At 39.7% G+C, this 13,322-nt stretch overlaps 1 protein-coding gene across 2 annotated transcripts in view; it reads right to left on the bottom strand.

Moving 5' to 3' along the window:
• LOC130164416 (glucosidase 2 subunit beta-like) overlaps positions 1 to 13,322 on the bottom strand; it is a 119,279-nt gene that overhangs the window by 85,851 nt on the left and 20,106 nt on the right. For both annotated transcript variants that reach the window (XM_056369146.1, XM_056369147.1), the window contains exon 8: positions 11,939 to 12,017. In XM_056369146.1, the coding sequence (XP_056225121.1) occupies positions 11,939 to 12,017 (79 nt within the window). The remainder of the gene's footprint in view (positions 1 to 11,938; positions 12,018 to 13,322) is intronic.

Genomic DNA, 13,322 nt, shown 5'->3' on the forward strand with positions numbered 1-13,322 from the left:
TATGTGCTGACAACTTATTAAAATGTAGCTGGGGCAAGGGAGCTTTTTACAAACTAAATGCATGTTTACAGTAATTGTGACTTAAGCATCAATTGATACATCCCTGAAGCTGATAAACCACATAATAATCTTACAATGTACCAGGCTGATTAGACCACCTGAAGCAAAGTAATTAAGTAAAGCAGAATCAAACTTAATACTCTAAAGCTTTTTGCCTAACTTCACATGCATCTGCTGAGGCATAATCTTGAAGGGAAATACTCAGGCAGCTGAGTTCTCAGCTCTTCCCTGTTTTTCTTTGTTTATTCAAACTGCCGCTAGTATCTTTATAATATGTCCAGTATGTCATTGGAAGTCAGACTACGATTCAGTGGTATTAGATTCAGATTCATGCCCTTCCAACAGATTTAGCCTAGGCCATGCCAATCATTGCATAATCAATGCAGTGAATGGATTTGTTTACATTTTAAATATTTTAAAACATCTTAGTATTTCTTTCGAGGTACCTTTCTTTTTGTTTGGCAAAAAAAACAAGATTAGTATGTTTCATAATTCAAAATGGTCCCCATGGCTTGAAGCATTTATTTACCTCAAACAACTTCTTCATCAGCTCTGCGTTTGTTTACAAAGCCCATCTATGAGCAGAAATACACCGGGCATATTTCCAGCAAAGCTCAATTACAGCCTTTAATGGTGTAAAAATCAGCTGGTGTTGTTGTAAGATTCTTTAACCATGCTAAAGAACAGTGCCTCTTTTCTTAAGATAAAAGCGAGAAGACAGGCAGATGGATCGATATATAGCAACGCATCAGTCTATATTTTGCTCAGTATCCGGGCCCAGGGAACATTTCATAAAGGCCATAGGGTCGGCTTATCACGGAGCTAAATGCCAATGTAATTATTAGTGTCTGAAGATAGTGGAAAGGGAAGCACATCCTGCGGCAGTACACCATATTTAATTAATAAATGTCACTCTGTAGAAGGAGTGAGGGGAGTGCGTGAGAAAAGAGAAAGAAGCAGCAGGGAGGGAGGGAGGGAGAGTGACAACAATACTGATCCTGACTTAAGTGCATAAACACACAACCACACCCGGTACATATAGAAATGAACCCTATAACAAACACAGCAGACACAGATTATACAAGCGTGAGAACATGAGTACAATCAAGTCCTTAGTTTAACCGCTTTGTTATAAAAAATGCAACAACAGGGACACAGGGACGATTCTGTCTTGCACGACATTACATTTTAGTTCCAAGGAAATAGTGTGATGTTCTTACAGCACAGGATAAACTAAGGGGGTGGCAGCTGGGTCCTCAGTTGGGAATCACCTAATAGTTGCAACATTTGAGAGGAAACGTAATATTTTTTAATTGATATACCAGTAAAATATTCGGTGAGTTTCCCTAAAATATCTGCTCGTAGCAACTAAACAACGACAAAACCCCTTTATTGTTACCTTTAGGCTACTCACAGTACTTGGTTACAGTTGGGGAAAGATTGGAACAACAATTCGCGAAGGGTTTTATGGGTCCTTTGTATTAACATTTAACCAACACCACAATTTTTGCCTAACCTTAACCAGCGTACTTTTGTTTCATACACCTAACCACAGAGAGAATTCAGGGTTAGCACCCCTGTCTCTGGTGTCAAAGTCCCTCTACCCCCCCCAACAACCTCTTAACCATTAACGTGCGGTACGTATGGTGAATGTAGCACTTCCCACTGTAGAAGGAAACATCGCCCGGGAAATAATTCACGCAGCAATTATGTTCCTCATCGCAACATAATTGGGAAAACAAATTAGTCTTATATAAATGTAATTTATAGGAGACAGGGTTCAAATACTTTTGTCGAAGGATAATTCATGGGAGAAAAAGGAGGAAAGTGTCCGATAATGGAATTCCGCTCTTCGCTGAGTGCCGCTTTTGATATGTGATTGACAGCTTCATTACTTAGCTAGTTAGACTTGAAAGAATGGCGAAATAATAAAGATGAGCGGTGCGTGGAATATTGCAGTAGAAGACGGCCATTTAGCTGGATTTTTTTTCATCACAGAGAGCCACTAATTCCAAGTGACAACGAGGAAGGGATAATTGTATGCAGTGCACAATAACAAATACGGGACTGTGTTCGTTCATTTGGCCACAGCGTAGAAGTTTATATCTCACACCAATATACAGAGATGGACTTTAGTAAGATTCTGACAATTAAGGATGATTTTTGTGCCATTTACTGATCTATAGGTTTTGACTGTAAAGCGAGCAAATCCTTATGAATCTGGATCAAGATAACGAATGCTCTGCTAATACCTTTCCCCGTCTAATGACTAGCATTACCATTACTTATATTGAATTCTACTAGCAAGTTCAATCCAATTAGTTTCAGCTCTAACTTGCTACATGTAGGCATCCCATAATCAGTGTAGTAGATCTACAAGCCCAAACTGTAGCCTGTCTCTGCAGTGGGCATTCTGCAGATGAACCTGATTTCTTGTGTAAGAGGCCCATGCAGATCTAAAAAGACTGAACAGTATGTAAAAAAAAAACAAAATAAAAATGCAAACACAAATGTCTTCTCATAGCATTTTGGTCTTTCCAGTCAGCAAAAATGTCTGGTATCTGAATGCTAGTGACGTCTAACGGTTCAAACCAACGTTACGAAAATAAATGCAGAGAGAAGAGAGGTGCACACTCATGCCACTGCTGTTCAGTAACAGAAGTCTGAGTCCCATCTTACTTTGGTGGAGGTCGAAGGGGTCAGGTGTCCTGTCTCTTTGCTTTTCCTGCTGTCAGGGAGTATGAACACAACAAGCAGCTTGTCACACAGGATGCAAGCTCCCATGATGCCCCCCAATGCTTCTTTTTCGCTCCTTGCCCCCCTCAATCACAACCCCCTATCTTGGAGTGCTACTTGAGTCATGACTACACCTGGGACCCTCTCGCCTCGGTGCCATTTTTGTCATTGGATCAGCTGCTGACTCCAGCCCTATATCTCCTGTCTTTTGTTCTCTGCCCACGTATTAACTCTGAACTGCCTGGAGAACAGAAAAGGAGTTGAGGCAGCTATGAAAAAAGAAAATAGATCAAGGTCCTGGAAAGCTGAAAAAAAAAAGATGTTTCTAAATGTTTCTTATGCAACAATTTCTATCCCTCTCACACATTTCTTCTGAAGGCGACACTCCTCGGCACAGAAGTGGGTATTCTTGTTTGGAAACAATAGCAGGCGTGCTTGTGAGGCAACTGTTAAGCTATTGCAAAGCAGATGCTTTTTTCTCTCGCCAATCAATTTAACACCTACACCTCCCCTCTCCTCCTTCATGCTGGCTTTGGCTCATCAGTTTTAAATGGCACAAGACACATTCTTGCATTGTTCTTTTGACTTACTCAGAGGACAAGAAATGTCTCTGCTGAAGTAACAGCCCCATCAAGCCTTAATCACCAATAGGTTGGGTCAGCACAGACAAAAAAAATAAAGCACTGCACGACAGCGCATTACAAAAAAACAACACAAAACACTAGTGCAGTTTGTGAATACTCTCTGGTTTCTTATACTTTTGTAGAGGCAATTATAATTCAGAGAGTCGGTAAAAACAGGATGAAGATTTGGAAACAAATTTTTTTCCCCCCCCTTCTGAAACTTGCGGTAGACAGAATTGCAAGGGAAAAAGCCATCTGTGTCTGACTCTTATCCCTGGCTTCTCCAGAGCCTGGATGAGCCTGAGCCAGCAAATGTCAGTCGGATAAAGACCAAGCCTGACAGACAGACACAGGAGTTTTGTCATTCCGTGTGTCATCCCTTTGCTAGCAAGCCCAATCTTTGCCGGTCTCAAAAGCCCCGAGATCATGGGGGAAAGAAACATTCTCAGGGTGAACGTCAGGTTGTGTAACTCCTCCAAGTGCCACAATAGCTGAAACGTTGAGGACACGCACTATTGTGGTGCCCCTGCGGCCTTTGAGAGCTTTCATTATTGTCTTATGTGCTGTGCGGTGGGGTCACCATGGAAACACAAAACACATCAAGCGTTTGCCCACAAAGGATATGAGGTTCTTCAACAAGATGTTCTTCCAGGAGCCAGTGGTGTGTGTGGGGTCAGAGGATATTTGATGTGACTTGATTTTTTTTTTTTTTTTTAATCCTGAACTCTGCAGTTTATCTGCAGACAAATGCAGTTCAAATTGTATTATCTACAGGATGTGTGACGAGCTGTACTGAACTATACTGTAGGGCTGGGCAGTAATTCAATGTAACTCTTTATTGACTTTAAGTGAAAACCTATTGTGATAATCATAGCATGCTATTGTTGTAAAATAAAAAAAAATCAGCTTTCGAAGTTAATGATTTCAAGAGAAATGTAATTAGAAATTAAGAAAATTAGTTGTTGAAGTTTTAGATTTACATGTTTGAAGGATTATGTTTCAAGTAATGCATAAGAGTGAAAAAAAGTTCATTGCACTAATCAGTTTGATATTATAAAAAAGGGAAATCCCAGTGTTTTTCAAGCTGGGTCTAATTCTCATAATTGTGGTTGATCCCTGGTTGAGCCCTTTGCAGCTACATTGGCTAATCAAGACGAAATGACTACCTGTGCGTTTACCTTTGTTTGGAGTCCGATACAAGCCGATACAAGCTGATGAAAAGATTTATGTAAATGTTACCAGAATTTTCCTTTTATATTCCTGAAGATTTTCATGACATTTTTGATACTATTTACAGTCGCCATTTATTTCAACAATCTTGATTAAATGTACTTACATTCTGTAATTACTTCTTCACGTATTATTTTTCATTGTTAGTGCTAGTATTACTGTTTGCAAATTTATATCAGCGTCACTATTTACTATCCATTCTCTAAATGCAACACCAGCCTGTTTTTTGCTTCCACATCTTAGTGAGACCTCTGTGTTTTTCTTTATTAATAAATCTCTGATCTGCATCTACTGATTTTGTGGTCTGCTTTCAAGTCCTCCATCCTGTTTCGCTACAACCTTGACACTTTCTGACATTAGCGTTACTTTAGAATAATCCCTCGAAAATGCTCCTGAAATGTTAGCAGGATATTCAGAGACTGCTTCCACTGCTATGACACGCTTTCTGTTCCTCTGATACAGTATAAGATCACTGATCAATGCATTCACTTGGGAGGCGCTAGCATAGATTGTCCCATTGTACAGTGTGTACCATGTTCTCGGGAGCTGCAGTTACACGGGTGCAACATCAATAGTATTTGTCAAGTGGTTAAAGCTGATAAGAATACAAATGATTGCCTTAAGCTTGCTTTAAGGCTTTTTTGTCAGTACAGCTTGTAAGACAGAATTTTCAGCGATGAAGTCAAAGCGATAGAAACACAGCTGTATGATTCAACTTTATAAATCTGACACTGGGTTGTATTTTTATAGACAGCACATTATTTTAAGCTTCTTTTATTTTTTAAAAAACGTTTTATTTTCAAACTCCGTAAATAAAAAGTAAGTAAAGAAAGATATTTTATATACCGTACTCTATATAAACAGACAGTCATACCGACAGATCAATAGGACAGCTCTTGATATAAGACACCTCTGTCAGGACTTGTTGGAGCAGCACAAAACGATGCCTCTTCACGTTGCTCCTTCCCTCTCTTGCCTTTGACCTCCCACTGGTTCCATTACCTGTGCCACCCGCGCGACCTCGAGCGCATCCAATCTAGACAGTTACATAACAAAAGACGAGTGCGGAGAATATCAGGTGCAGAGGGAGAGGGCAAGGCAAGAGATTGAGGAGTGTCAGGTGTGCAGCCTGAAACAAATAAAAAAAATAATAATAAAAAAAAAAAGTCTTTCACAGTTATCACCCAAATCATTCATTGTACCCCTCCTCCTCTTCCTCCGCCTCCCCTCAATGTCCTCTTATCTCAAAAGAACATGACAAGTTACCGCGTTTTTTTTAGCAGGTCAGTTTTCTCTAGCTCAGCTCTACAAACCGCATATCACTCCACCTCTGGTTTCAGCCTGTCATTTCGCATTATATAACTTGAAAGCACTCCAGCTGGGAAGCAAAAACATGACGCATGTGATGGGAGGTGATGAATGGTACTGGGGGGGGGGGGCGCAGACAAGCCCCTTTTTCCAGCAGCCCAGCGAGCCTCATATACCCAGCAGGCTTTTAACACAAGAGTATAATCTCATTGGAATACAGAAACGGATATGCAAACCTGTATACGGCTGGTAGTGTTTACTACCATGATTCTCACCTGCACATAACTCATTCCAACATCTAAGTTAGTGAGGTGTAAGCTGCGCATGGTTTACCTTAACAACTATGTAATCCACAAGCAAACACAGTGTGGAATAGCAAGCTTGTGCATAAGCTATAAAGAAATATCATGGCCTACATCCATATAGTCAGTTAAGTAAGACTGGAATCCTAAGTACAGCTTAGGTCTGCAGATATTAAACTTCTAGGTTACTCTGTGACATTGTTCCAAAGTAAGACATTTCAGAAAGTTAAATAGTTTTTGAAAAAAAAAACTGCTCTTATAGTAACACGCAGACCTCAAAAATCTCCTCAGAACACACGCATTAAATCCTAGAATAACTGCAAGCTTACGAAACCTCCCTACAAATGCATGAAAAAGGAAATTCTTGGCAGCAGAGGAGAACTGTTCATTTCTGAGCAGGAGGGATATCTCTCTCTTTTTTTTGAGAGAGAGCGAGGCAGGAAAACAGCACTAGAGGCCCAGCCCATGACAAAACAAAGAGATTAAATGACCTGTGAATGTGACTTTCCATTTTTCCATTAGCTGGCATTCAACTTAGAGGCCTGCTGCCCCCTTCTGGAGGCTGGCGAGACATCATCAAGCAAAGATGTACTGTAAAGCCTGCCTTCCGCATTGACGTGGCAGTGATTTGAATTATAACCTCACGGCCTTTTGTATTGATTAAATGCACAGCAATTACAGTCAGTATCATATCTGGACTCTGTAAATGGCAGTTATATGCAGCACTGTTTGAAAAGTGAAAAGCTATTATACAGTATACAGCACTTTTCAAAAGCCTACACACTGATTCAATATTTATCGCTCTGTGTCTCTCTTCACTAATATCTTGCACATTCAGTCAACGTGTTATTTCTTGCCTTTGAGATAAAAGAAAAGCTGAAATCCAACCTCTTGACATACATTCAAAAACAGAATGCAAATATGCCACGGCCCCCTCTGAAGTGAGATTTCAGTGTTGGCTAGGGCCAAATGTCAACCAGCTCGCACAGATGGTGTGAAGAGCCCAGCCGAGTGGGTGACCTTGGTTGGTTAGTGACTAGGGGTGGGAGGGCGGCATTGGGCATCGAGTGTTTCTTTTTTGTGTAAATCGGTGAAATAAATTGAAAAGATAGAAAGATGGAGTCACGTCAGGCCTTCTTGCTGTAAGAGGTGCTGTTAGGCTCTGTGGGATGCTGTCAGTCGGTCACCATGACAGAAAAATGTCAGAAATGGATCAACGGCATAGAGAAGGCTTTCTACCTGTTTAATATATAAGACTGTAAATTATATATCAATTATCGCTTTAATAGAGTCCCTTTAATGTTAAAACAAATAAAGTTTGGATGTGATGGATGGGAAGTATTTAGACATAACTTTGTACAGAGTAGCAGCTCGTGATTATTTTCACTGTCAATCAGTCAGTCAGAAAATAATTACTTGTTTTGTCCTAACGGCAACCAAAACTCAATGGTATTCAATTTACCGAGACATAAAACAGAGAGAGAGCAAATCCTCAAACTAGGGAAGTCCAAACCTGTGAACCCTTTCTTTTTGCTTGATAAATGCTTTAAAATGCTTATTCAATTCTCAAAAGTGTTGTTGTGACATTTTGTCAACTGACAATAAAATAAAAATAATTGCTTCAGCACTAACTTACTGTAATGTATCTGTATTTAGTTTTTGGGACAAATTAGTAAATAATATTGAGTATCTAATTATCAGAATTGTAATTAAAACTGACTTGGAGACATCAGCTGACAAAAAAAATCTCAATCTCAAAAGTAATAAATGGAAATCTGAACATCTCCAAGTCCATTACAACTTCAAGCTCCAGAACAGCTACTACATGGAGGTGAGATTTTCTTCGGTATGAACCATAAACTTGTAAAACATGGTTGTAAAATGTGGTTTTCTGTATAACAATGACAAATAGTATTTAGCTGGATACAGGAATCTACCGGTGCTATAACATTACAGGATTTCCTGAAGACAGTTATGGGATGCCAAAGCGTTCATTATAATGAGATCCTTAAAGTTCTGTTTTTCCCTTTGTCCATGCACCACTACCTCCCAACTACACTACAGTAGCTACACTGTCTTCATTTCTGCCTTGTTACCAACTAATGTCAGCTCTTCTACTGTATATAGGAACCCCTGGGGTATAGCCAATATTATTAAACTGTGAAACAAGCAAGATTTCCATACCCACTAGCAAGCTGTTATTGGGAATTCCCATCCTTTCATGCACCTTGAGGAATGTTTTTCACCTACACACTTTTAAAACTTTGCTCTCTTCTTATCGACACCAAGAGGTACTTGAACAGCAAAGGTGGCCTTTTTTTTTTTCCCCCAATCAAGGGGTTTTCTTGGACTCTTGGTTCTTTCACTTTTTTGTTGCATTCTCTTGCTGAGAAGAAAAAGAAAAACACATTCTATGCTCAGTCTCTTTCCGTTTCTGGTAGACTGGGTTAGGGGCTTTGAAGGAAGATGGGTGGGTAGTAGATGGATAAGTGAAATTCACCTCTGCACAAATGCCTATTTCTTGAGAGAAGGCAATTTCCTGCAGCTCTGTTCATAGCGACAGTCCAAGCTTGGTCACACATCAGTGCTTCTGAGAATGTATTGTCCTATGGCTAATGCCAAGAGAGAGGAGAGTCTGCTCTTTGCAGGATGCTGATTAAATGCAAATGTTTCGGTTTGGGTATTGAAATGATATGTGTCCAGGTCGATGCTGTGTTTAACATACTGAAAAAGGAGACAGCTCCACAGCAATGTTTTTCATCTACACACTTTAAAAAAGTGAAATTCCTCCAACTTTGCTCTCTTCTTACTGACGCCAAAAGGTGCTTGAACACCAAAGGTGGCCTTTTTTTTTTTAATCAGGGGATTTCTTGCATTTCTGTTGTTGAAAAGAAATAGAAAAACACATTCTATGCTCAGTCTCTCCATTTCTGGTAGACTGGGTAAGGGGCTTTGAAGGGAGGTGGGTGGGTAGTAGATGGATAAGTGAAATTCACCTCTGCACTAATGCATATTTCTTGAGACAAGGCAATTTCCTCTGTTCATAGCTACAGTCTGAACTTGGTCACACATCGGTGCTTCTGAGAATGTATTTTCCTATGGTTAATACCAATAGGGAGGACAGCCCGCTCGTTGCAAGATGCTGATTTAGTGCAAATGTTTCAGTTTGGGTATTGAAATGATATGTGTTCAGGTTGATGCTGTGTTTAACGTACTGAAAAAGAAGACAGCTCGACGAGAACGGCAGTATTTTTTTGACAGTGACAAGACATTCTTCTTGGATGCCTATGATTACCTTCTAAATGTGAGTGAACTTGACTCGACATTAACAGCGGTTTCTACAGGAATGGAGGGCTATAACATAATGACAGAATACCAAGTTAGCGCCACTTCAGAATATCCCTTTTCCCTCCCAAGTGGAGTGCCTCCTTTGATCATCAAATTGTTCTCCTGAAAATCCTCTCTGTTCTTGAATTATCTGGGCCGCTGAAGTGGAAACTGAATTTTCTGTGGAGGCCAAAGCTTCTTAAGAGAAAGGAAAAAGAAGGGGGAACTAATAAAAAGGTGTGAAAGTGAAAAATATTAAATAAGCGTGCAAAAAAAATATACATTTGGCTTTATTCATGTGACAGAAGAAAAGTAATCAAGGTATTCAGATACCACAGATGAAGAAATAACCCTCTCTTTCCCTTTCTGTCAATATATACAAAAGAAAACTGCAGCAAGACCAAGTGTTATAATGTACTTTCAATAATTGTGGTATTTATTCATCAACCTGGAAGGATCTGCACATATTTGTTAGTATGCACTAGCTATTCAGTGACATAAGTGCAATGTTAAAGTTGCCAGAAAATATACTTGTGAGATAGAAATGCTAAGGAGGTGATAACAAAGAATTAATAGACTGATAGAAAGCAAAATCACTCATCTAAATCCCTCCCAATACACAGAATTATATGGTACAACTGTTGCTGCCCTTGGACCTTGATTAAGGTGCTAACACGGGGCCGCTTGTCAGTTTTAATGTAAATTGCCTGTTAACTACTGTCAATGGCACCCTGTTTAATTTGCCCAGCTTGATCACCGTTTGTTGTGGTTGCAGTTAAGTACAAATTTTCATATTCATGCATATTCATACTGATTCATCCTCTTCAGATGCAGTTGAATTCATTAGGAATGCCTCCCCGTTCGACAGCAGAAATAACAAATGAGCACTGATTTCTCTCATCCCTTTCATGTTGGTTACAGCTCTGGTGCTGCTTGGGTGTTTTCTGTTTTACACCAACCACAACCACAACCTCCAAACAATTTCTCAAGTTGGACATTTTACTGGAGCTAAAATTAGGAAGCAGCCAGCGCAAAATACACACCGTCACCCCTAACAGAGAGGAGGACATTTTTACTCTACCCGTACATACATCAAACTTAATTTGTGAAAAAATTTGAACATCTCTGAACTTTTCCTGCCCTGCCGTAGGAGAACCCAGCAGCTGTTTTTTTTTTGTTTTTTTTTTTGTTCAAGTGTGTATGATTGTGCATACCAATTGCCATTTAGAGTAGAAAAAGAAAGAGAGAGAGAGAGAAGGAAGAGGAAAAATTGAGCTCTAGCCATTTTGTTTACAGCCAGTGATTTTGATATCTGCTGCCTGGTTAGAGGGAGGCTCAACAAGTTTAAAGTGAAACAGACAGCCACGTTCTCACACATTGCAGCTTGAGGGAAAATCACTGTTGGGAAACTGTGCTCGTCCTGTTCAGAATTCAAATGAATATGGAAGGGACCCTGTTGTATGAGTGGAGAAAACAGCCAACCCAGGCAAATAGACACTCAATCCAAGAAAGATACAAAATGCACAGAGCAGGCAAAGTGGATGTAGGTGTAATATATCAGCTTGTTTGGTAAACGTGAAAAAAACTAAACAGCTAATATTAGGTAGGTTCTATTAATTATTAATTATTATTATTAATTATTTACATTATGTGCAGAAGGATATGGTGTATGCATGGATCATGTTGGTGGGATACAATAGGCAGCTTGTCATTTTGAGTTACGCCTATATCCACTGTCCTGATGCTATAAATACTCACTAATGCACCAAATGTGTATTAATCCCCCGCTGAAAATAGTCCCAAATAAAAGTATTACTCACTCCTGTTTGTGTAACATCTGCTTAAGACTACACTGCCAAAATTACTTAACCCTTTTGAAAATTTTATATTTGTGACCCATTTTAATTTTAAGATTCGTGAATGCATGAGCTTGGGGCTGAGTGTCACACACAGGTAGTTGTAAAAGGATCCGGATATGGACTAATGGATGTTGGTTTTAGTCTTTCAATGGGACTAAATGACAGTGAGAAAAATATATAAAAAAATAGCAGCTTTACCTTCGGGGGAAACATTAGGGGGAGACATTTCAGGAGAATTGTGTGGGAGCTACTCTATTTTGTCACAACATTAATCATATCATTCAGTATAAAGCACTTCACTGTGAGAGCATTTGCATTTAACTGATCTAATGACGGCATCAAAGGGGTGTTAATTTAGGTCACACTCATTTCTCTAATCTAGCATAGAACATCGGTACCGAAATCTGTCATCACTTTGTTAGGAATCCTCGTTAGCCTTTCACTACACCTGCCAGCATTGTAGTATAAACTGTATGAATAAAAGACAACTTACCACGGCTTCATCCTCAGAGAGAACCCGCTCCTCATCATGGATGAGTGCCACTTTAGCCTGGAGTTCATCCACTGTTATACTGTTGTGTTTAAAAGGAAAAAAAACAAAAAAAAAAAACAGATGACAATAGTGTGAGTTGGTGTTAGTCATTTAGTGCAACGATGAGACACATCCCAGTCAGGTTTGTTTTATCTTGATCTTACAAAAAAATGATTTTATAATAATAATGATAATGATTCACAGGATTTATGATTTACATGATTAGATCATGTATTATTAGATAATTTAGTAGTAGCAGTAGTAGTATATAATTGGCTGGTTCCATCATGATACACACATTGAGGCCTTCACCACTGCAACTAAGACCAATAACCTGTACATAAGGTATGTATGTATGCCAGAGCACCTGAGGACTCACAAGACATTTCAACCTCACTTGCTATAGAGGGACTTCGGTTTTTTGAGTTTGCAAAACCCTGAAGACATGAAGTAAATAGTGCACTTTTTGATGCGAAGCATGATCTTTTGGCTTCACAAGACATAGATTTTGGTGCACAAGCCGTTTGGAGTTATCTGACTTATCAATGAACCAGTCTGTACTTCTGTTTTTCTACGTAGACAAACTTTACTGGTATTTCACCTAATGTGAGAGCAAGTTGAACATTTTCGTTTTTGGGTTAGCTCATCTTTCAGAATGGGCTCATTCCCCGTTGTATATACTCAGATTCTCTAACCCCTTTTATACTGATATACAGATATATTGCCGCTGAGGAGATCTCTGTCTTTATGCCACCTTTGCTTATTTACAGTAAACCAAACATCGCCAACAAATTATATGTGATTTTATGCCGGCATCCTGGAATTTGAGGCATGACGTGTAACACAACAATGTCAATCTGGCTCTGTGACTACCTCCGCTGCCGGCATGAAGGTGGAACAACAACGCCCCCCATTCCATGTTCGTACCTTTTACACAGAACAGTGAGGCGGAGTAATGGCGCAACAATCCTCCCTTGAACAGGCTGTGTAAAAGAGATTTCTTTCCTCTTACCCTATCTCATTTTGACTGCCAGACAACACAACACTACACACAGCACAATCAAAATCACACACACCACCTCTTATCCTAGAACACTTAAAGCTTTTCTTCAACCATTCTTCCCTGCTGGTGTCTTTCTTCCAGAGGTTCCACCTAAACTAACACTACTGAGCTGAGATAATGACTGCATAGCCAAGATCAATCCCGGGAGTCCATCAAAAGTGGAAGTGCAGGCAAACATACAAAGCGAATAGCTTGTTCCACTACAGAGGATCAATGCTTGGGGTAAGTGCTGGAGAAAAACAATGGCTCTCTGCATTGTGAGGCAGCACAAGAGCAGCAGCT

This window comes from Seriola aureovittata, chromosome 23 (assembly GCF_021018895.1).
Source record: "Seriola aureovittata isolate HTS-2021-v1 ecotype China chromosome 23, ASM2101889v1, whole genome shotgun sequence".
NCBI classification, from domain to species: Eukaryota; Metazoa; Chordata; class Actinopteri; order Carangiformes; family Carangidae; genus Seriola; species Seriola aureovittata.